At 43.9% G+C, this 24,842-nt stretch overlaps 1 protein-coding gene across 7 annotated transcripts in view; it reads left to right on the top strand.

Annotated features, from left to right (window-relative positions):
* Positions 1-24,842, top strand: part of SMG6 (SMG6 nonsense mediated mRNA decay factor) — a 191,306-nt gene that overhangs the window by 85,424 nt on the left and 81,040 nt on the right. For 5 of the 7 annotated variants that reach the window (XM_010958186.3, XM_045518982.2, XM_045518984.1 and 2 more), the window contains 3 exons: positions 332-448; positions 1,999-2,167; positions 13,518-13,719. In XM_010958186.3, the coding sequence (XP_010956488.1) occupies positions 332-448; positions 1,999-2,167; positions 13,518-13,719 (488 nt within the window). The remainder of the gene's footprint in view (positions 1-331; positions 449-1,998; positions 2,168-13,517; positions 13,720-24,842) is intronic. The other 2 variants (XM_045518983.2, XM_010958187.3) reach the window with 2 other exon arrangements.

Below are 24,842 nucleotides of genomic sequence, written 5' to 3'. Positions count from 1 at the left end.
TAAAGGCAGAGAGCATGCAGCTCTGGCTTACACTGCTCACCTTGGGGTAACTGGTCCTGGGGAAGTGATGTGGTTCCGAATTTACACAAGTGAGCCCTATAACAACCTCACTGAGTGTTTACTCACATGTGAGGCATTGTGGTAAGTGCCTCACGTGCATTACTGTATTTAGCCTTTCAGCTACCCTCTGAAAAGGGGAGTATTACGACCCCTAGTCTTAGATGAGGAGAAAGAGCTCAGTGACACAACCAAGGACACCGACCTCATAAGGTAGGGAAGAGGAGCCCTGGGCCCACAGGGTGCTGATAGGGTTTCCTTTGCGTCTCCTTAGACTGCTTCTCGGAGGAGTGTCGCTCTGTGATCCAGGAGCAAGCCGCAGCCCTGGGCCTGGCCATGTTTTCTCTCCTGGTGCAGCGCTGCACCTCCTTACTTAAGGAGTCGGCCAAAGGTAAGCAGGTGAGGGGCCCCCTGGCTGGTGGGCTTTCCAGCTCCTGGGTCCTGTCCAGACAAGCTCTGCCTGCCATGCTGCTTTCTCTGTGTCTGCTCCCTCTGCTCCCCGCGATTCCTCATCCCGGCAGCCCCTCTTCCTTTTGCCCGTCTCATCTGTGGCCCGCTTTCCTCCCTGTGGAACCCTACCCTCCCTCTCTTCTCCTTTACTAGTCAGGATTTTCACTGTATTGCTGGACTGCTGCATGTTTCTCTTGCAACTTAAACAAACAAACAAACAAAATACAGAAAAGTGAGTTTCCCATGGTGTTTATAACGGATGTTTTGGTTTCCCCCCCGTCTGTATGTCCTTCTTTGGTACCTAGTGAGGGCTATAACCACTGTGGACCAGCCATCTCAGGAGACCCACTGGACCACAACAAGAGTTCTTTTTAGCCCTTGGCTTGAGCAGTATTCCAGTATCCTTTAAGGCTGCCCTCAGAATTCCAAGCTTGATTGCTGAGCCGTGTAAGATAGGGCTGAAGGGTACACCTTTCTCTTGCTCCCGGGTCAGTTTGGATGAGTAGTGAGGCCCCTCTATTGTTCCCCTGCCACACCAGCTTTTTGTGAATGCCTCTAGTCTTATGGGCTGCACTCTTTTGGAGGGAGGGTAGGGGTAACTTTATTTTGAAACAATTTCAAACTTACAGAAAAGTTCTTAGAATAGTACTGAGAGCTCTCTTACATACCCTTTGCCCAGATTCCCTCAAAAATGATTATCAATTTTACCATATTTGTTCCAAGTTCTCTCTCTTTTCGTACACATGTACACTTAATTCTGCTTCTTATTTTTCTTCTGTACCATTTGATTGTAAGTTCTGGACGTGGTAGCCCTCCCCCCTCAAATACTTGACTGTGTATTTCCTAGTCACAAGGACATTCTCTTCCATGACAGTACTGTTACTAAAATCGGGAAGCCAGCATTGATATAGTACTATTATTGATTCTACAGACCTTACTAAGTTTGTACCAATTGTCCTAAAACAAGTTTCTTTCTGGTCTAGGATCCACTCCAGGATCACATGTTATGTTCAGATGTTGTGTCTCTTTGGTCTCCTTCAGTCTGGGATGGTTTCTCGGTCTTCCTTTGTCCATCATGATCTTGACATTTTTGAAGTGTACAGGTCATTTATTTTGTAGAATGTCCTACAGGTTGGGTTTCTCTGCTGTTCCCTCATGGTCAGATTCGGGTTGTGCAGGAACCCTGGTACCATCTCAGTACTGTGCTGAAGGAAAGCTGAAAGTGGGGGTGGGGGCTGGAGGCCCGAGGAGCAACTTCAGACAAGCCACAGGTAGAGACAGCTGTCTGCAGGGCAGACCCAGCGCACTGGTTCTCTCTTTGTCCTGCTTTTCTGAATCCTCTTAGGTGCTGGCCTTTGTCCTTTGCTTCTGGGCCCAGCTTTCCTGTAGACTTGGTCTCCCTTCCCTAAGAGCTTGCTGCCATTCCAGGGCCCCAGGCCTCACAGGGGCCACAGCAGACATAGGCCCAGTTCTCACCCTCTCCCTCTGCAGCTCAGATGTCCTCTCCTGAGGATGAGGAGGACCAAGATGACATCAAGGTGTCTTCCTTCGTCCCGGACCTGAAGGAACTGCTCCCCAGTGTGAAAGTCTGGTCAGACTGGATGCTCGGCTACCCAGACACCTGGAATCCCCCACCTACCTCCTTGGATCTGCCCTCACGGTGAGTCAGCCTTGGCCCACCCGTGTTCCCACAGCTCCCCTCCCAGTCCTCTTTTTCCCTCCCTCCCGCAGTCTGCTTGTTTCTGTCCTCCTTCTTCATTTGCACTTGGGTTTTCCCCTTCCTTGACCACCTCCCTCGTCCCCTGATGTGCTAGGCTATTTTTGCCTGTTCTCCGGTCTGCTCTTCCTCCTCTCTCCATCTCTCTTGCTCTTATGCCATAGCTTGCTCTGTTTTGTTCTTTGTCCTTGCTCTTACTAATTTTCACTGCATATTGTTCATACTTACTGTCTCTGCAGCTGCCTCCTGAGTCCTGGTGGGTGTCGGTCAGTGTTTGTGAGAGATTCTGTCTCTTTCTCTCTATTAGTTTATCTCCTTGCATCTCTCAGGCTACCTCTTGCTGCTGCTTCTGCTGTCCTGCGCCCTCGGTCTCACTGCCTCCCTCTCACGACATTGCAGCGTGTGGTTGTCTGTGTGTGTCTGGGGATTTGTCTTTGGAAGGGTCTTTTGGTGTGCCTGTCCATGTCTGTGTGTCCATAAGCTGTGTCCATATCTGCGTCTGTGTCTGTCCTTGTATGTGGGTCTCTTGGCAGAGTTCACATGTCCCCATGAGGAATCTGTTTCAGTGTGTGTGTGTGTGTGTGTGTCTCCATGTCTGTTGTGTCCATATCCATGTCTGTGTCCAGTTCTCGGCCTGTGTCAGTCCATATCTGCTTTGGTCCTGTCCATGTCTCTCTCTGTGTGTGCCTGTGTCCTGTGGGAGTGTTTGTGTTCCTGAATGTCTGTGCCCAGGACTGCCTGTGTCCATGTCCATGTTGGTCCATAACTGTGTCTCTGTGTGTCAGTCTCTGTCTCTCTGGCAGAGGTGGACCCTACTGTATGTGTGGGTCTGCCTGTATCCACCTGCCTTGCCTATGTCTCCCTCCCTGTCTCGGCTTGTCCTCGTCTGCCTCTTTTTGCCTGTCTTTGCTGTTTATGTGTATCTGTGTCAGGGGTCAGCAAGCCCTCATGAGCTAAGAGTGGTTTATATTTTTAAATGGTTGAAAAAAAAATCAAAAGAATAAGATTTCATGACTTGTGAGAAGTATATGGAAGTCCCATTTCAGTAGCCGTGAAGTCGTATTGGAACATGGCCATGCTTGTTTGTTTACACTTTGTGTGCTTTCACACTGCAGCAGTAGAGTTGAGTACTTGTGACAGAGACTGTATGGTCTGCAGAGCCAAAAATATTTACTGTCTAGCCCATTACAGAAAAAGTTTACAGCTCCTCTCTATATCCATCTCCCCTTGTGTCCTGTTCTTCTCTGTGTCAGTGTCACTGTGTGTGTGTTCATGTTCGCACAGGAGTGTCTTAATGTGTGTGCACTTAGGTGCCTATCTCTGGTCAACTCTGTTGACTCTGCATTTCCCTCCCTCCCCCTTATTCTCTTCCTTTCTCTGTCTCTCTCTCGGTTTCTCTGTCTCTGTCTCTCTGTTTGACCTTTCCTTCTCCCTTTCTCTTCTTCCTTCCCTCTCTGTCCCCCATCCTCTGCAGTGTAGTCTCTGGCAGGTGCAGTGCACTCGGGGTTCCTTCAGGCTCTGTGTTGGGTGTGTATATGTGTGTTTGGGAACAAGCATCCATACCCAGCATCTCATCATTCTTCTCCAGTGCTCTTCTCTGGGAGGGGAAAATACTGGAGGATGGAGTATGGATACCTAGGATGCTGTTAGCAGCGTTTCTAGGGAGTGGGGAGGGGTGCTTCTCTGGGCTGTGGGCCAGCCGTGTGACTCTCCCGGACTCGTGGGTGACCCGCAGAGGGAAGACTGCAGCAGAGATTTCTGGCCAGCAGTTATTGACCTTTCTGTGTAGACGACATAGTGTGACTCTTTCCTGCCTTTCCTTTCTCACATTTCTTCCTTCTCCTCACCCCAAGAAGCACCCCTGGACTGTTAAGCCTTGCCTCCCCAGGTCCCCCCAGCTGTAGTTCTGTAACCATGTGGGTGATGCTCACAGCATCAAACAGTTCTCTGCTTTCCTGTGAACCCTCCTAGGTTTCCAAAATACACTCCAGGCTGAGGCCTGGTGCACCAGGGTTGAGCCGTGAGCTGGGCAGCTGTGGCCACACAAAGGAACAGACTGCTCTACTGGTTAGGGGGCAGCTGTTTCCCAGCAGTGTTCCCCAAAGAGTTAACGTGTACAGCCTCAAACTTTTCAGGCCATTAATCTGCAATGCCGACTAGGCAATTTGCAATTTTGGAAAGAAACTGACAAGGAAGGGCTCTTCTCTCCAAATATCTGAAGCCACTGCTTCTGAGCATTTGCAGGGGTCACAAAGTGTTCCTCCCTTCCACTCGAGGGGGGGGGAGGCAGACCATCTGTCCCTGGAGCTTGGGCCTTCCCTGGGTCACCCCACCTCACAACCACAGGTCCCTTAGATATGGTCCACCCAGCCCCTGTTTACCCATATCCTGGCCATCAGGCCTGTTAACTCTCTTCTGCAGCCTGTCTCCCTTCATCCCTCCTCCCTCTCCGGCTCCCTTTGGCTTTTGTTTGGCTGAGGAAATGGAAAGCTCACACAGGAAGTGCTGGGCCTCATTTGCTTGAGGTGCTGAGTCTGTTTTCTCTTTGGATGCTGCAGTAAATGGCCCGTTGCCGGCTCATGCGAGCTGCTGCCCATCTTTGGGCAAGGGCTCAATCTGCAGCTGGGCACGTGGTCCGAGCTACAGCCATCCCCAGCTGGGCTTCACCTCCAAGGCTACAGAGAGGCAGAGGGGGTTGGGACATTCCAGTCAAATTTGCTTAGTCTTTTCAGACTTTTCTTCACAAGGACAGCAAATCTGACCAAATAATATGTTGAATCTGATTGCCTAGTAAACAAGTTCCTATCACTGTAACTTACTTTTTGACAAGTCTAGTCTAGGCTAGAGAAGTCAATGTGATAGAGCATAGAGTCCCCTTCTGCAGTGTGTCTCTTTGCAGTCAGGATCAGCGGCTGGTTGTCTCTGGAATGCAAGTTTAAGCATAAAGGAGGGGCTTTGCCGTCCTGAGGCCTGACCACAAGACATGGTGGTTTGAGGGCTGGTGCCACTGTTGAACAGAGCAGACCTGGCCTTGACCACCACTGAAGTTCATCCCACCTCATAGCCTTCAGATCCAAGTAATGGATAAATGGAATAAGAATTTACCTCCCTTCTTCCTAGTTTCTCATATAGCTGCCTAACACTCACTGAGTGAATATGATAGTTGAGAGATTGGCAAGGTATGGTGGTTTTGTAGGTTTCAAAGTTGCATCATATACCCACTGGAGAGCCTTTTCTTTTAAGGCCATAGGGAGTAACATCTCCTGATAATTCTGTAGATGTCGTAACAGTAATCCCTCTGACACTCTTAAGGTCCTAGTGCTGCTCTTCATTTTGGAGGATTTAAGAATGCTCTCAAGAGAGTAGGAAGGAAATAGCTTCCACTTAACGCCTTTCCTTTGCTTGATTCCATTGGTCTTTGCCTGCATTTGTTCTCTGCAAGGACAGATTTCTCATTGATCGTAAGTTAAGGTGACCAGATAACTTACATTTCAGCCTGCTTCTCCCCCAGAAATCCCCACTCCCAGGTGGTCTCCTTGGCACATTCGGACCCTTCTTTAATCTTGCTCCTTTCATTCCCTCCACATCTTTCCCTGTGTAACCGTCTTTCCTTGTACAGTTAGAGAGTCATTTCAAAGCATCCTCTGCTTTCCCAGGGGAGTTCCAAAGCGCATCATTAATCTCCTGGGTTCTCTCCTCTTTGCCCATATATCTCTCCTTTCTGGTCAGATTTGCTTTTTCTAGGCAATAGCCACTTAGGCACACATGGAGCACTTTGATGATGACAGAACATCATTGACACCGCAGAGTGATAAGGGCAGGATTTCAGGGCCATTTGTGCCTTCCCACAAAGTGGCACTTAGTAGGTGTGTGTGCTGAAGTCAGCACGTGAGTACGTCGACTTCCAGTTTATATCTGTTAGGAGTTATAATTGGATGGCTTTATATCCCAGGAGATTTTGGTACAGAGGATTGTTGCAGGGTGTGGAAAGTTGCCTTGAGCCACTGTAAAAGACAGTGTAGAGTGCTTTGGTCTGTTTAGAACAGACCACAGTGTTTGGAGGGGCCATCTACTTGTAGGGGTGGGGGGAGGAGTGGGGAGCACAGTTTCTGTGCCAGGCCTCTTGTTAGAAGGGAGGGGCAGCTATTCCCCACTTTACTAAGTCAGCATGAGGCAAGTGGTGAATGTCAGGTGGTAGAGAGGAGCAGAGCAGCAGGCTTCCACGAGCCTAAGTGTGGACCCCTTGCATCCCAGGACCTTTGGCAGGGCCAGGGCAGCAGGACAACCTACCCCATTTCATAGTCTCTGCTGAAGCCAAATCTTCCCTCATCTTGATCTCTAGTTCTCAGTAAGTGAAAGAGTCAGGGGACTTTGAGAACATCCAAACCTAGCCCAGCTGTGGCAGTTGGTTTATTGCTTTCAGCTGGTACTTGAACCCAGGTCCTGGTCTTGGAGGGTTTCCCAGGTTTAATCCCCAGAGCTTTCTCTGCAGCTGTATGACACTGCGCTGACCCCGAATGAGGATAGGAAAATAGAACCAGTGCCAAGCCAGAGTCTCTTTTTCATTTGGAGTCTGGCTGTCTGCCCATGACCAGGGTTACATAATGGGAAACATAGCTGGGGCTCTGGAGAGCCCGCGTTTCACCAGGCTGCCCAGACCTTCGCATTCTGATGCTATATATCTTCCTAATTGTAGCTCGGATGCATTTATCACACTGTTGGATTGGAGTACTGTTAAAAAAAAAAAACTCAAATTCCTGGACTTGCTGCTTTTCCGTGGCTTGTCTTGTATAGTCTACAGAGCATGCTGGAAAAGTCTTGCAGGGAGCCCTCTGAGGTGCTGTCACACGGGGTGACGCGAGGGTGTGCAGGGAGTATGCGACAAGCTCATTTCCGCAGCGAGCCTACATGTGTTGACCCTGTAGACGAGATAGAAATTCTTGAGTTAAAAAATAACTCGTTTACTCACCCTCATAGGGCAGTTCTGAAATAAGAACTAATCCCAAGTCTAATCGGCACCCCTTCAAGGACGCTTAATACGTCTTCCCAGAAGGGCATTTTAGGAGGTCACTAAGTAATAGTCCATCAGCACTTCCCTGAAGGAAGTGGTGGTGACTGTGGGAAGCCCCTTTGCTACCCTGGCTCCCCACCCAGTCTCCCTGGCTCCGGGTTAGGGCGTCAGCACTATAGCCTGGCACCAGGGGGTTCCTCTTCCTCCAAGTGCTGAGTGTGGGGCACACGTGATCTCTCCCACGGCAGGAGCCTCTGTCCCCTCCCTGCTCCTCCCCCAGGACTTCTTGTGAGAGGAAGGGGTGTTGGCTTAAGGCTCCAGTCTGACCCCAGCAGGGTACAGCCGCTGACCCCAGGGAGAGTACTTTCCAGCTCTGGGCTGAGGTTATTTGGGTCCAGTGTGTGCTAAACTAAGAAGACGTGTTGGAGTGGTTACAGCTGAAAATTTAGAGAGGCAGGAACCGTGAGAATCCGCACCAGGGAGGCCGCCGAGGGCTACACTCATGCCGTGGAGATGTCGAGGTCCCCTGGGGGCTGCTCTTTCCCAAACACACAGTGCTGATGGGTTTAACACACCATAGTGACGCGACAGAGGCTATACATCTGAGTGTAGCTTGGGAGAACTGAAGTCAAATAAGGCGCTGGCCTAGAGAGAGGTTGAGGGAGGCACAGTAGAGGTACTTGAGAAGCCCTGGAATGAGGTTACCGTGACCTGTTGCCATAGGGCTGCAGCTGCACTGCTTAGAACATGAAGTTTATGTTCTTGGAGTAGTGCAGGGTGACTGAGCTTCAGATTGGCTTTGCCCTATTGGACAGAATTAGTTTAAGTTGGGCACTCTCCCAAGGGCCCAAGTGGACTTCTTTGTGTAAATTAGAAAGGTAGAAAGGATCTTCTTTAACTAAGTCTTACAGGTTTTAGTGGTCACCTAATAAACAGCTATTATTCTCGGAGGATGGTGCCTTGCTGCTTTTGTCGTAACTCCCTAATAACTTTGTCTCCTGTTTATATTATGGTGGCATCTGGAAAATACACTGTAGTTTCTCAGTCTCAGAGCCACATGGGTCTCCCCCGCCCCCATCCTTTTGAGCTGCCTTGTCCTGATACTAGAACCGGATCCTCAGCCCCTGAAAACAGAGTTGGCATGACATCTTGGCTTTCTAAGGGGCTTCCTAAGCTATTTCAAGCTCAGGTACTATTCCTCTGACTCTATCAGACTTGTCGGATTCAAGTTCATTTCTGCAATCAGCTGCTCACCTGCACTCCTCGACAGTTAGGTGGGAAGTCTTCCAGGGCTATAGTGGTTTTATATTGGCCATCAAACCCCCTGTGGAGAGTTGTGAGCTATAATATGCTGATCCATAGGCAAACAAGTTAAAAAAAGGATATGATATATCTTAAGAGCATTTCTTTTGCTATGGCCTTTTGTCTTACCCTCTGTGTCTGTAGTCCATGGACTTTCTCTTTTTCGGTTTCCTTGGCCAAGTTTCTGTGCCCTCTTAGCTGTATTTCCAGAGCTCCTCACCCCAGGAACCAAAAGACCCAACTTGTTTCCCATCTGTACCACTTCTCTGATCTTCCATAGCTCCAAAACACAATGCAGGGCTTCTTCTCACTCAACTCTTTCCGGGTTTGTTCTGCAGCTGTGGAGTTTGAATGTTAGTGTTTAAACAAGCTGGTATTACACAGGAAATGGCCACCTCCACAGGCCCCTGCAGGCTTGTAACATGGGGTCATTGTACTTGATATTAATCACCAGTCAGCCTGTTCCCCAGTAAAAATATGAAGGGGTGTGAGGACTCAGTCCTCCTTAGACTGAAGGATGGCCTGAGCCCTGGTCGGGCCTTAGTACTCCAGTCTCCAAACTGTCTCCCTCCCTCGGTCCCGCCCCTGATGGAGTTTGCAGAGAAGTTTATACCTGACCTCTTCCCTGTAAAGCTGGCGGATCTGCCTTTCTTTTCTGAGTTCTAGGAAGGAGATAGATTGTTATGGTATAACTTGCATCATGTGTCTCACACCTTAATCTTTCCAAGCACGTTGTAGTTGAGTAACATCTCATATGAGAAAACTCCAAAATTGTGGAAACACAGAAACTCATTGGTCCACCTGAGACCAGGGCTTCTCAGTTCCTTGGACTGAAGCTGCTTTTCTAATGCTGTTTGCAGAACTAACCCCAGCCTGAAGGGTTAATCTGATTCCCCAAGTCAATATCCCCCCCCCCCAACAACCAGCCAAGAGTGTGTGTTGGTTCATTTCTGTGAAATGTGTTTCCCCAGTCACCTGGGCTGGCCTGGGCTGCATTGTATCGGCCAGCAGCTGCACTGCACTCAAACTGACAGCTACATTAAACCTTGGAATTCTGAGGCAATAAAAAGTAAATTAACTCTTATTTTTTTCCTTTCCTGGTGGAGTACGTGAATGCATGTCTGTGGGGAAGTGAGTGAGCCTTGGTCCTGAGTGCATGCCTCTAACTAGCCACTGCTGGTTTGTCCCAAGCTAGAATCTGGTGTTCAGACTCCAGCCAGAGGTCTGCTTTCCTGGTGTGTGGTGTGTTGTGTGGGGTTGGGCCACTGGGTCACCCTGCAACTGCTGATCCCTGCTCACTAGTCAGTCACATCACAGCTGCTTGAAAGGCTCCCTTGCCACCATTCTGAGAGCCATAAACAGACTCACTGGATGCAGTTTCATATTCTCTGGCTGCCTTGTGGCTGCTTGGTGAAGAATGCACCCTAACTTTAGTGGGATCTTTTGGGCCCTGGGAATGTCCCCAAAATATGAGTTGGGACCAGAACAAGCCAGAGGGCCTTGGCTGAGCCTGTAGTGCTAGAGGGGTCCATTTAGAACCAAAGGTGGCTTGAGATTGTCTGAAAACTTTTGGGGAGTCATTTCCCAAGCATTTCTAGAAGATTTGGAACTGTTTAAAGTTCCTCCTAGACACCAGGATTTGACTTTGGGCTCCTTGGCTCAGGCCAGCCTTGAATCCTTAGAATCCAAGGGCTGCAGGAGGGTGAAGGTTGGAAGGCACTCCTAGCTGGGATAAGGAACTAGCGCAGAAAAAGCTAACTTTTCCCCTTCTGCTCAGACAGGAAGCCCTGTGTTCACCCACAGAACTGACCTCTCAGCCTAGAGGCCTGATTAGGGTAGCCGAGGTGATCTTGCCCAAGTTCCAGGAATTACCTCATCCTTTTGCAAATACCTCAACTTTTAAGTTCAGACATCTCACCTAGTTTTTCAAAGTACTTTTTCCTTTTAGTATTAGTTTCCTGACACCCCTCTCCTCCCCGCCTTCTGTGGAGAGTCCCCGTATAACCCATCGGTGTCTAGTCAGTTGTGTTCGCGTGTGTCTGTGGTGCTCAGTGAGAGAGGAGGTAACCGAGGAGGAGATGTGGAGTGATCTGGTACAGTCCTACCGAGATACCAGAAGAAAGCAGCCATTCAGAATCCGAGTTCACACACAAGACCAGTCTGAAGGGCTCAGGCAGAAATGATCTTTCATTGAAGCATTTTGTGTATTCCCCTGGTTCTGCTCAGTCTAGCTTGAATTTCTGAATTGGGAACTGGGGACACATTCTGTGTCTTCTAGCATCAGGTGCTATCTGACAAATCAGTACTAGGATAGGAGCTCTCACTCACTTCATTTTTGTAGTGAGTCTTCAGGTTTTGGCCAAGGTGGGTGGTAATGGGCAAAAGGCAAATGTGGGCAGGGGTCCCTAGTGGTGGTCAGCAGTCTCTGGGAGGAGTCAGCCTTGGTTTATCTGAGCCTTAGGGGACAGGGGAGCATGGTAATGAGAACCACATGGTACTACATATTTCTTCGTCTTGGATCCAAGATGGTAGGGGTGGGAGGATAAGAGAGGGATGTGGGGCCTCCCACTGTGGCAGCCGTGGGTAATTTTCTGCCGCCTCTCCCTGGCTGGAGATGCTGCTGCCCACACCCCACACCCGCGGCTACGTCCTAAGGCAGCCTTGACCTGTACAGCACCAACCAAGGCCCCCAAGCCAAGAATTCAGCTGGGAGACTTTTCACCTTCTTCCTTCTCACTGTCGTCTTTCCTGTTTATTTTCCAAATTGCTGCTCTGCAGCCGAGCAGTGCCTGTTGGCCAGAGCTCACCAGCGCTGTGGGATCAGACTCAGGCAGTGGGCTCAAGTGGCCAGCAGGGCACTGGGGGAGGAAGCGGGGAGCTGGAAGAGCCTCCCTGTGCGTCTCCCATGGGCAGCGCTAACCTCGGAGGCGGCCCTGAGCAGCCCTATCACATCCGGTGCTTGTCTCTGCAGCCGGGACCGGAGGATAAACTATCAGAGCTGTGGGGCAGTGCATCATTCCTCTTATTATTTTCTTCTCTGCAGATGGGGTCGTGGAAAGTTCAGTTCCTTTTAACCCTCAAAGTTCTGTTTATTCTACAGCTGGTAGCCTGAATACTGTGTTTCCCATTACATCACAAAGGGGCTCAGGCAGATCTCTGCACAGAAACGTGTTGCAACTGTTTATTTTTTTCCATATTTAAACATTTCTGACAGCCAAACTCGGCCGAGCCAAATGATGAAGCTTTGTGAATGAGTCTGGTTGTTGGTGTCTGTGCAGAGAGAGGCTTTAGAAAACTCTTGTCCCTCCGGTGATTCTTCCCAAACATGTTCTTTTCTCTCCGCAAAGCCTATGAGGCAAGTTACTTGTGCAGTACACGTGTGTTGATTATGTGCCGTTGTGTGATTAATGGAGCTGTGTTCCGCCTGGTTCCCAGGACACTCTTGAAAACAAGATGTTTCATTTCATTGCCTTTTCCTAGTGCAGTGATTACAGTAAATAAACCAGTGCAGGTTCCTTCCACCTGGAGCCATTCGGGGATTACCCACACCTCTACTCCACTTTCTCCCCTAGCATCACCTTCAGTGGCATGTCCCTAGAATGCCTTCTGTTCTGCCATCTCCCAAAGGCTCCCAGTCTCCATGAGAAACAAACTGCTTAGGTCTGAGGCCCCTCCCTAGCAGATTGGCTCATGCACAGTAACTCCTCTGGGAAGATTCCAGGATGTAGCTTGTTCTTACAGCTTTCTTTGCTTCTTGGTTCTTGCCATTCCACCACTCGAGCCTAACCATAAAGCTTTTTCTATATAACTCGCTCCTTTTGCAGTAAGGCATCCATAGGGCACTGCCTGTTCCAGACTCCCTGGTTAGGTGGTCTTCTGGAAAAGAAAGCCACGTGTTGTATAGTCCAGGGCCTGTAGACTTGGTAGGCCCTGGATCTGACCACAGTTTGGCTATTTGAGCTGTGTTTTGTGCAGGCAAAAAGAAAGCTCTGGGGATCCTTAGCACCCACCAAAGCAGGGATCTGAACCACAGTAGATTTTTGACAAATGATGGTGACAAAGAAATCAATCTTCTTTTTCTAATTCTGCCCTGGAGTTTGAACTGGGGAGAGCCAGACTTTGCATTTTCAAGATTCCTTCTCAGGTTCAGCCAGGACCTGGTGACATGCAGTTAGGGATAATCAGCCATCCCCAGTTTGCCCAGGACTGGGGTTTCTGGTGACATAGGACTCTCAGTGCTAAAACTGGGACAGTCTCAGGCAAACCAGAATAGTTGGTCACCCTGTGTCTAACCATCCACAAATGAGGGAGAGGAGAAAGAGTGGGATTGTCAAGACAGCACTGATACTGGTTTGTCTGCTGAAACACATAGGAAGCTTTACTTTCCTGGGAGGATCTTGGCAGGCCAGGAATGAGGTTTTTGTTGGGTGTGTGTTTGATTGTTTCCCTACTTATATATATGAAGTGATTTCTAAAGCATTGTCAGGGACGGGGGCGGATGGGGGGTGGTAATCACATGACCCTTTGTGGTGTGACTGGCCCCTCTGGCTGTGTGGGAGGAGGGGAGATTGGCACTGGGTTGCTGTCTGTGTGGCATATACTTGGCTGGACAGGAGTTGGGGAATTCTGGGAGCTGCCTCAAGCACTAGTTGTCTTGAGTGTTTGAGTAAGTGTCTCAGGCACACTGTCTGGAAAGGTGACAGGACCTGCATTAGGCAATTGATTCTCTAAATTCTTTTTCTCTCTGGTTGGGATTAAAAACTCCCCCTAATCAATTCAACTTTGCATAGATGGACACACACCCATCAGTTTTCTGCCATGGGTGCAATTTTGTATTCTAGCTTTTTGGATTAGATTTCCTGACAGACACCAGAGGTAGATGACATTTGCCACAAGTACCTCCCTGCCCACAAGTGCTTGGAATACTTTAACTGGTCCCTCTTTAGAGCTGCTCTTCTTTTCTTATCTTATTTCTCACAGGGTTGCTGTGGATGTGTGGTCGATGCTGGCTGATTTCTGTAACATACTGACTGCGGTGAATCAGTCTGAGGTGCCACTGTACAAGGACCCGGACGATGACCTCACCCTCCTTATCCTGGAAGAGGATCGGCTTCTCTCAGGCTTTGTCCCCTTGCTGGCTGCCCCTCAGGACCCCTGCTACGTGGAGAAAACCTCGGATAAGGTCAGCCCCAGGCCAAACATCCCTCCCCATTCACCCCTCCTCTTAATTCTCCAGACTTTTTTATTCTTGGGAAGTTTTCTGTGCAAACGGAACATGATTAAGTCATTGAGAAGGGTGTTAAGGGAAAATATCGACCTTTTAGCCGCTGACATCCAGCTCTGTGTCCTGAAAAAAAAAGCCCTCTCGACTTCCTTTGGTGTGTGTGTGCGCTTGCTGGCATGTTGTATATACGATCATTTCCTCACTTGTTTAAATAGTGCAGCTTGTGTTGGCAGTGCTCTCACTCAGCTCCAAATGGTTTGCATCATGCTTAAAGCACCCTCCTTCCTCCCCCCTTTCCTCCTTCCCCCCAGCCACAGAACTCTGCACTAGGAAAACAGCCAGGGCTTTTTCCCTTCTCTAAGGAGGAGAGTGATAAATAGGTGACTAGAGAGAAGCAGACACCATGTGTTAACTTACAAAAAAGCTTTTAGGAATATGAAGCATTCCCCGCTGCCTGGTTTCTATTTTTCTTCCTCTGAGGACTGTGTTTTAACCTGAACTTTTTTCTCATCTGTCTGTTTATAGAAAACAAAGCCCACTGCCTGTTACCCTGGTGGGGACTGTGAAACTCTTAGTCTCTGCTTAACAGTTGGGGCTCTGGCCAGGTGTGGAGAATAGGGCAGTCCGTTCTGTGTCACATTCCTGTGTAGTGGTTGCTAGGCTGGGGAAGTCGCGCCCACAGGCCCTGGAAGCAGGGTCTCCTGTGCTGAGCAGGGGAACGTGGCGACTGACCTCTCTGCAGAGTTGTTAGTGTCACATCCCCTGGGGGAGAGGCATTGGAGGGAGAGTCCATAAGTGGCTTCTCAGAAGGAAGTTTTTTGACCTAGATGAAGTATATATAGGGATGTAGGTAGATGTTAAAAAAAAATCAGATAGTTAAAAAGAAAAAAAATATATATATACATATATACACATCAGATAGTAAAAACTAAATTTGAAACATAAATTGCAAACATGAGATTTTATATTGAATATAAAAATTTTTAAACTCACTCTTAATGATAAAACAATATATATTTACTGTAGACAAGTAAAAAGAAGAAAACTTTATCCACTGTCCCCTCTACTCAGTGGTAATACAACTATTATTTTTGCTAATTATATAAATCATATTAAACTTCTAGTAGATACACACACTTTTTTTTTTTTAACACAACTGAAGGTCATACTACACATGCTATTTGTAATCTGCTGTTTCACTTAATATCTTTTAATGTCTTCCTATATGGAACCATTTTGATGATCACTTAGTATTCTTTCTACAGCAGGATTTCTTTAACCAGTCTGCTTTATTGAACCAATGGACTGTCCCAAATGTTTGCACTACTGTAAACATAGTGATTCCTTGTGGCAGAATATTTGTATATGTTCCCTTTGGTTAAATTTCTGTAAGTAGATAAAGGTTCTAGACATTGGCATATAAAAACTTATACTCTTTGGAGGCATTTAATGGCTAAGGGATCTTGGGAGTATGAGAACTGCTCTCTCTCAAGAGGAATACTCAGTTTATGTTTTTCTAATGAAAAGTTGGAATAAAACCTTGCTCTTGTAGTCTCAGGAAGGGTGATAATGGGGAGTTGTAATGTGTGAGGCTGAGGACAGTTAACAAAGTTTACACTTTGTGGAAGATGTTCGGTTAGAAGAGTTGGAAGAGAGACTGGACAACCATGGCTTAGGCCAGGCAATCCTAGTATGCAGTGTCCTTCTGTGATCACAAGGTGGTCTTAACTCTGGAGAGTGCTTTGGGGAGTTGGCTACTGAGTTAGCTGTCTTTCAGTGCAGTACAAGGAAGGAATCCTAGCCAGCTTCAGACTTCCTGAGTCCTGTCTTCTCATCAGCTCACCCAGCTTTAGTGCTAGTATAGGGTACAGTATATGATGTAAAACAGTGTATGATAAGTATGTGATCTGGCCAGAGAAGAGCACAGAGCCAGCGTCCCATGCCCTCAGCCTTTGATACCCAGCTGGGGCAGTTGTAGCTCGTTGAGACTAAGGTAGGTCTCTACTTCAAGGACTGTGAAATAGGTTTGTCCAGCGCAACATTTCCAGATCCAAACTCCTGAATTCCTCTCCCACAAACCTGGTCTGTCTTCAGTCTTCCCATCTTTCTAAATGGCAGCTTTGACTTTGTGGTTGCTTGTGTCAGAATTCTTGGGGTTATTCTTGGCTCCCATCATCTTCTCACACCTCCATATCTAATCCGTCACCAACCCAAGTCTTCTTTACTTTCAAAATATACACAGATACAACTCTCTTGCCACTGCACCCTCGTTGGATTCAAGGAAATACCTTCTGACTGGTTTCTCCAGTTTCTCACTCTTCCAATTTTCCAGTTGTTTTCAGCACAGTAACTGGAATGATATTTTTAAAACATCAGTCAGATCATGTTACTTCTCTGTTCACTCTCTGACCAGCTCTTTCTGCCTTCTTCATGTCCAGTATGCTCCAGTCACATTGGTGGCCTTGCTGTTCCTCAGACAAGCCACACAGTTATGACTCAACATCTTTGTACTTGCTTTCCTCTTAACCTGGGACAACCTGTCCCCAGATAGCTGTGTGGCACTCTCCCTCCCTTCTAAATGCCACCTTGTTAGAGAGGTCTTCCTGGACTACCCTATATGTTACATGCTTGCCTTTTCCTTTTACTCTACTTTATTCTCCATGACAGGGAAAAATAACATCTCTTGAGTATCTAGCATGTTTCAGCCCCTGGACTAAGTACTTCTGTCCAGTATTTCATTAAGTCCTCACAATATGCCTGCCAAGTAGGTATTAGTACCTTCATTTTATAAAAGATGCAACTGAGGCTCAAGAGACGAGTGAAGAATGATGATAAACTCATATGGGTCATCTCCATGGCTGGTCTGGAAGATTATTATGGATGTGTCAGAGGGAATCTTTAGGAACTCATGACCTTTTAGATATCTGAAGAAGATAGACATCTTCTCCAGCTTCTAGTGTTCATTTCTGAGAAATATAAAGTATCTCAAGGACTTGTCAGTAGCAGCAACATGAACAATTTCATTGCTGGTTGAGATGACTCACGTGGTTGGTGTAGCCTGGGTGGTCACTCAGTAGGTACTCACTGAGCACACCTACATTGCACCTGCACAACAACGTAAGAGAGCCAGACATACAAGGCGAACACTATTCTAGATTGGGAGACAGTTTGTGGCATATACAAAGATGTGAGAAGCAGCCTAAGTTGATTTGAACTATGATTAAGGAGGAACTCTTGAAATTCTGTTGAGTTGATAGTTTCCCAATGAAGGCATTACTTAAGGAGCACGGATATGGCATTAACCTGTCACTGTATTTCCCAAGCATGTTCTGCAGAACTCTAGTTTTATAGGTTCTTCATTGTTAGGTGAAAAAAAAAAGTTCCATAATCATACAAGTTAGGGTAAAGCAATGTTAGACAGAACCCATTACTGCAAGACTTCTTGGAGCTTTTAATATAGTGTACATTGTGAAGAGGGTAGCCTTTGCAGTCTTTCCCAAACTTGTTTCACCCTTGATCTTTTTGCTTTACTGAACATCTTTCAGGATTAGTATTCTGCCTAAAAGAAACACAGCATAGTAGAAAACCCAGGTTTGGATGAGCAAGAGGTGAGAAAAGAGGTTGCTATTGGGATTATCCAACAGTAAGATAAAGAGTACAGATTAGAGTAAAAGCAATAGAGTAGAGCTGGTTACATTTAGAGAGAAACATCACAGATGCTGAAAATTAGAGCCAACTAGGAGAAAATGATCTTAGATTCTTTGAGTAAGCTGCTGTGCACCTAAATTCAGAGGTTAAGTAGCTTCCCCATGCAGCTAAGAGAGGAAGTATAGGGTTAGAACCCTTATCTGTATGACTTCAGAACGTCATGTTCTGATGATTTGATGTCTAGGATTTGCTTCAATAATCTGGGGAAGGAGGAGCATAGGCTTGTAAATGGAGGTGGCAGGGGAGACCGAACACTGATTATTATTAAATCTGAATAATGGGCACATGGAGTTTGTTATAGTGTTCTACTTTTGTATATGTCTGAAATTTTCCTTAAGAACAAGTTTTAAAAGAATAAACAGGTAAACAAATAAAACTCTCTTCCTACACATTATAGTGCATAAGTGATAGAAAAGGTAATCAACCCTTAATAATAGTAAAGTTAAGATTTTGCAGTCACTAATCATGTTCCAGGCACTGTGCTAAGCCCTTGGCACATATTTCCTCACTGAAACCCCATAACCCTACGGGCAGTTAGGAGAAGTGATAAAAAGGAAACTGTTTTAGGAGAAAGATGATGAGTTCATGTTATGCATTAGTCAATATCAAAAAACTAGCATCTTCAAGATATGTGCATGTTAGATAAACAAATTTAGACTGTATAGCACAGGGAACTATATCCAATACCTTATAGTAACCTATAATGAAAAAGAATATGAAAACAAATATGTATGTGTGACTGAAACTTGATGCTGTATACCAGAAATTGACACATTATAAACTGACTGTACTTCAATTAAAAAAATAAAAGATACATGAATGTGACTGTGAAGTTATAGGTGGTACCAAACAAGGATTTATTTATTTAGTGATAGGCCCTGTCATTCCTTATGCTCTAAAGCTCTAGCTATTTAGTGAGAACCAATAGATAAATAACCAATAAATAGATATAAGTGATTCTCATTCTAGCATCCCCAGGAAGATTGATCTGTGTGATCTTTGTCCTCCTCCCCATATTGTCTGACCAGGAACTAAGTGAAGAACTTTCCAACAAGCTGCTGCCAGGGCCACTCACTCTTCAGCTTGATTAGGGAATAAATTATAAGTCATATTCTGTGCTCATGTTATAAGTCTCGCAATCACATCCCATTCATTCTTACAGTCATCTTTGCTTTCTATCTGGATGTAGGATCTCAGGAAGCTTTGTCATTAATAAAATACATAGTTGAGATTAAAGATGAGGTTTAAATTGTCCAACTTCCGAAGCTACTGGCTTGTCTGCTTATTTGTTAAATGGTATTTTTGGTGTGATGTTTGTTGGATGCATAATTACCCAAAAATATTTTAAATAGAAAATATAGAAAAGTATAAGGAAATAAAAATCACTTGCAAACTACCACCTAAAATTAACCAATGTTAATGGTTTAGTATATATCCTTTCAGTCTCTCCCCACCATGCTTGTACTTATTCTCTTTCTTTCATAAAATTCAGACCATACAGTGTATGTTTTATTCTTCTTTAATATTTTAAAAATATCCTTTATATGTATATTCACACACACATATATATGCATATATATATATACACACATACATGTATATATAGTTCGAGGGGAAATGTTGCCTTTGTTGTTTGGTGGTTTGGAAAATACTAATTTTAAGTGCTACTGGTGATTAATTTTTTGAAAAACATGCATAATCCTCTATTCTCAAAATATCAACATCAAGAATGAAAAAGAAACTGACTGCCTTACATTGAAGATGTGGAAATTAGGACTGCTTACCATATATATTTTCTTTTCCACACAGTTGCATTTTGTTTCTAAATTTACAATAATTATTTATTTTTAAATTTTTATTTATTTGGGGAAGGTAATTCGGTTTGTTTGTTTGTTTGTTTGTTTTTAGAGGTGGTCCTGGGGATTGAACCCAGGACCTTGTGAATGTCTACCACTTGAGCTATACCTTCACCCCAATAATTATTTAGAATTAATTTTATATTGTGTTTTCAGTGCTCACCATCAGTCTTTTAATTCTGTGGCTTTCCTGTTCTTGATTTATTTGTTACTCAGTTGCAACATTGTGGAATTTTTTTCAGCAATGATAAACATGGAGGCTTTTAAAAAATTAAGATGATTTTTGAAAAATACAGTAGTAATACACATACTCATGCAAAAGAATCAAACAGTTCACAAAAACATATAGGCAGAAGTCACCCTTCAGGGATAAGCACTGTTAACAATTTGATATTTATCTTTTAAGACCTGTTCTTGCCCACTGAAACATATTTATAAGCATATATACATACATGATCAAAATGATGCTATGATAATGTAGTCTCTTCCTTACTTTGTTTGTTCTATTAAACAATATATCAAGGACATTCTTCATGACTACTTTTTGAACACTTGGGTTTTGAAAGTGTTCTTATTTTGCCCTTGCACACAAATGACAACTTAGCTTGGGTCAGCTTTTTTTCTCCTTTAAAACAATAATTGGTATTCCATTGCATTAAATGGTTAGGAAAAATTAGTGAAAAGTCTGATTTTTCTTCCTTTGTAAGTAAAAAATTTTTTTACACCCAGCATGGGTAACTTGCAACTTTTTAAATCTTGAATTTCAAATTGTATGAGGATTTGTTTAGATGTGGGGCTCTGTTCTTTAATTTTTCATGGTTCATAATGAGCTTTTCAAATAAGCAGATGCAGTTCTATCTTTGGACCAGGAAAGTTTTCACCTCTTATGCCCTTGATTGCTCTTGTTGTGTTTGTTCTATTCTTTTCTTCAGTAATTTCTTTCCTCCTAATATGTATATTGGATCCCCGTTCTTTGTCCTCTACATATCTTTCTGTCATCATCTTAATCCCTTTTTGCTTTTCCTCTGCATTCCTGGAGGGCTTCTCAAGTTTGTCCTCTCTGGAATTGATTCAAATTTTTACAGTGCTGATTCTACTCTCTACTGCTTCTAATTCAGCTTTTAAGTCTCCTATTGCATTATTTGTTCCCTTACATTATTTCCCTATCTTATTCTGTAACCTTTGTATTTTGCCTGCTTTTTTTCCAGGTCCCTTTTATCTGTCTTTGCTTTATCATTCATTTTTAAGCATACTTCACAGAATCTATGATTTTTAAAAATTCAGTTGTAGGATTAAAGCAGATACTACCTCCTTCTTCATCTAACACCCCCGCCTCCAAATATTCTCTGTTACTCTGTCTCTTTGCATGCTATGTTCCCTTTTTTTTTATGTTGCAGATTCTTTTTATAGGCCCCAGCTTGAATTTCTGCAGTCTGATTCTGGCCATTTGTATTTATTTGAACAAGGAAAGGTGTACTCAGGTCTAACATTCACTTCACAACAGGCCAGGTAGATTCTCATGGGGTGCTTTTTTTGTCTACAAATGTTATTTAGAATCTCCTTTTCAAGTCTAAAACTGGTTGATATGAGTTTGTATTACCAGGTCACCACCATCAAGGGTGTGGGGAGGAGGCCAAGTGGTGTGCATTCTCAATAAATTTATTTTCTACATATTCTGTCCTGTATTTAATGGAGCTCACATACCAGAGCTAATATTCCACATCCAGTCTCTGTTTCTTAGAAATGATATGGCAATGTCTGACTTCTTTTTCTTTCCGGAGCTGTGGCCTACCATGTCAAGAAGAAATCCCACCCTCTGGCCACTTCCATTTACATTTACTTGGGCCTCTCTGAGCTGCTGGTTGTAAGTGGTACTGATTTGTAGCAGTGAGAAGTCTTGTAAGTGGTATTCTGCATCTTTCCCCATACCCTCACACCCTGTGATAGACAGAATAATGCCCCCCTACAAAAGATGATCCGTGTCTTAGTCCCTAAAACCTGTTAAATTGTTACCTTAAAAGACAAAAGGACCTTTGCAGATGATGATCCTAGTTTATCCAGGTGGGTTTAATGTAATCACAAGCATCCTTATAAGGAGGCAGGAGTGTCAGGATCAGAAAAGGGAGATGTGGTGATGGAACCAGAAGTCACAGAGAGGGAGAGAGATTTGGAAATAGTATGCTGTTGGCCTTGAAGATGGAGGAAGGGCCCTTGGGCCAAGGAATGCAGGTGGCCTCTAGGTACTAGAAAAGTCAAGGAAACAGATTCTCCTATAGAGCCTCCAGAAAGAACACAGCCCTGTCAACAACTTGATTTTAGTACTTCTGACCTCCCAAACTGTAAGATAATAGTGTTATTTTAATTAAATTTGTGGTAATTTGTTTTGACAGCAATTGGAAACTAATTTACCCTTCCAAACCAGAGAATTTTGCCAGGCTCTTCATTATTTACTTCTCTTGCTACTTTCTTTTTCTTTTTTTAACCTTTTAAATTATGAAATATGCATATGAAAATGCATAAAACAAAAAGACTCATCACAAAGTGAGCCACTGTGTAACTACTATCAAGAAATAGAACGAGACAAAGGTGATTAATTACCAGTTTCACTCAGCTCATGTTGGAAGTTACAGCCAGTGTAATAAGACAAGAAAAAGAAAGTACTGAAAAGACAATTGGAAAGGAAAAATAATAAAGCTATCTTCATTCGCAAATAATGTGATATATACTTAGAAAATCCAAAAGAAAGTAAGGATAAATTACTACAGTTAATAGGTGAATTTAGCAAAGTTGCTGGATATAAAGTCAGTATACAAAAATTAATTATGTATCTGCATACTGACATCAAACAAAATGAAATTTTCTAAAAAGTTGCTTTCTTAGGTAGGGAAGCTGTGAATTGGCTCTTACTGACCTGTTTCCAGCTATCCTCTGTCCATCTGGCAGTAATTCTTCATGGTTTATGGCAGATGGATGGCACTTTCCCATTTAACAGCCATTGACTGCTGTGCAGGAGGCACTATTCTAGAAACCACAGCCATTGCTGTGAACACAGTAGACAAAGGAGGCATCATGGGGCATGGGGCATGCTGTGTGTATTCAGTTTGGTTACTTCAGTTGGGATATTGGAAGTTGAGTTATTTAACTCAGAAGTCTGTGCTTTAAGTTTTTTTATTATAAAAATAATCTTTCTTTGTATTACAAAATAGATGTTCATTTTAAGAACTACTAGAAAAATCAAGGTTAGCAGTAAGGAGAATAAAACATTCCTAGATCTTTCTGTCTTCTATCCTGGTTGGATAGAAAGATGGATGGACAGATATTTATGAAGTTTCTTGCTTTTTAACAAATAGAATGAAATTGTATATACTGTTTTGTAATCTACCTTGTTCACTTAACAATAAATATATCCTGAATATATTTCCATGTTCACTTATGATGTGAATTTTAATGGCTGCATTATATTAACATGTATGTCACACCATGCTGGATAAGATCTTTTGTTGGTTTTCACTTTTTGAATTAATTTCTCCTTCTTTTACTTCCCTCTCTGTCAGTCCGTAGATATCTAAGGAAAAAATGTTTCCAGCCAGATATTTAGAAATGAACTATGAACTGTATTTATTTCCTCCTCTATTTTGCCTGTTTAATCAAAGGAGCCCTTGATATGGGTTTAAAGTTAGTAATAAGTTACATAGTGTTTTGAAAAATCCTCTGGTTTATATCTAAAAAATGTTATAAATTCAGACCTCCCCCCCACCCTCACTTTAGGTGCAATAAATACCTTACTGGACCATTTTGTTTCATGATTCAAACAAAAGGGCCCTGGTGGCCCTTTGGCACTGATCGTTTCTGTTGTGTATTTCTCTCTCTCTCTCACACACACACACCTGTTTACTAATTGTTTATAAATTTATAGAAGTACTAATTACCACTTCCATTTGCTTCAGTCCTTTCGGATTGTATCAGTTACTGCCTAATTTATAAATCCAATTCCTTAAATGGGCCCCACTGAACTCAGTTATCCTTAGGCCCATGCTATGGGTAGTTCAATGGCTAGGTGTTCTTTTTGTTCTAGGTTAGTAATTCTCACACTTGAGCATTCATCAAACTACCTAGAGGGCTTTTTAAAATTGCTGGTCCCTACCCCAAGAGTTTCTGATTAGTCAGCATAAAGAGAAATTGAAAAATTGCATCTCTAACAAGTTTGCAGGTGATGCCAATGGTGTGGGTTCCACACTTTCGAGAACCACTGTTTAGGAATTTGGTGGCTATGAGGGTTGCAGCCATTAGGCAAAGATTTTGGTCGTGGTAAAAATAGTATTTCTGGTATAAGTAGTCTTCCTAATTCTATCTTTAATTCTGGAATGTAGAGCATATTACATGAGAGTTTATATACTTTGCCTCCATATTGCCGTACAGCTTTCTGAGCTCTTCAGTAGTTATATTCAGAATGTTATAAATACATTTTTCCTGAATATGTATGAAGAGTCACATACCTGGCTCTCCTTTCCAAAGAGGACCCAGAGTAAAACAACTGATTTTAGTGAGTGTGTATCATGTGATAGGCACTGGCTTGTTGTTTTATATTATCTCATTTAAATTTCACAAAAGCCCTATGGGAATTTGACTAGAAGGAAGAACTTGCCCAGGATGACATAGGTAAGAATGAAGGAATCAAATCCAAGCAATCCAAGTCTGGACCACACACTCTTAATTGAACATAAACACAGTAGTAGAGCGGTTGAACAAGCATACTTCTAGGTCTCTTCTCAGCTTTGACAGTTCTTTTATTTTCAGTGGAGCTTGATTTCTCACTAGGAGCTTGGGAACTACTAACCTGGTTTAGGGAGATCATCAATAGTTCCTGAGGATGAACAAAGAAGTAAAAGTTCATATGAAGGGAATAGGTGCTCAAATTGAATGCACCTGCTTCTTTCTCTATAGGTTGGCTAGTCTTCAAATCTTTGAACGCCCTTGGTCTAGAATATGAGTCTTTGGAGAGAGAATTTATTTTTGGCAAACTCTTCAGAGTGCTCTGAGAGACACTGAGTATATGCACTGGATGATCTACATTGTTTTGAAAGTGTATCCAAGGGCAAGAAAATATTAAGAGTAGTGGTAATGCAGCCTCTAAGGACCAGAAGGTCAGAACAATGCCCTGGCCTCCAGATTTTGCATACAGGATTACTTATAGATGAACAGTGATTCTTAGAGTTGGCTGTTTGGGATAACTGATACATAAAAACCTGAAAGTCAGCAATATAAGTATGCCTACCTATCTGCATACATACATACATTAAGTCTTGGCCCAAGACTTAATGAATGTGGGCTATTATGAAAAATAAAATTGAAATTGGTAAGGGGAAGATGTCTGATACTCAGAGAAGACCTTTAACTATTGACATAAACTTCTGCCTCAGAACTTTCTGTCCTACCCTTTAAAATTTTCTTTACTAATATAATCACTCATATCTGTAAAAGAAGATGTATTATACTTTTAGTTCATAATTTTAGATA

The sequence above is a fragment of the Camelus bactrianus genome, chromosome 16 (assembly GCF_048773025.1).
Source record: "Camelus bactrianus isolate YW-2024 breed Bactrian camel chromosome 16, ASM4877302v1, whole genome shotgun sequence".
NCBI lineage: Eukaryota > Metazoa > Chordata > Mammalia > Artiodactyla > Camelidae > Camelus > Camelus bactrianus.
Note: the sequence above shows the minus strand (reverse complement) of the source record. Positions and strands in the feature narration are given on the sequence as shown.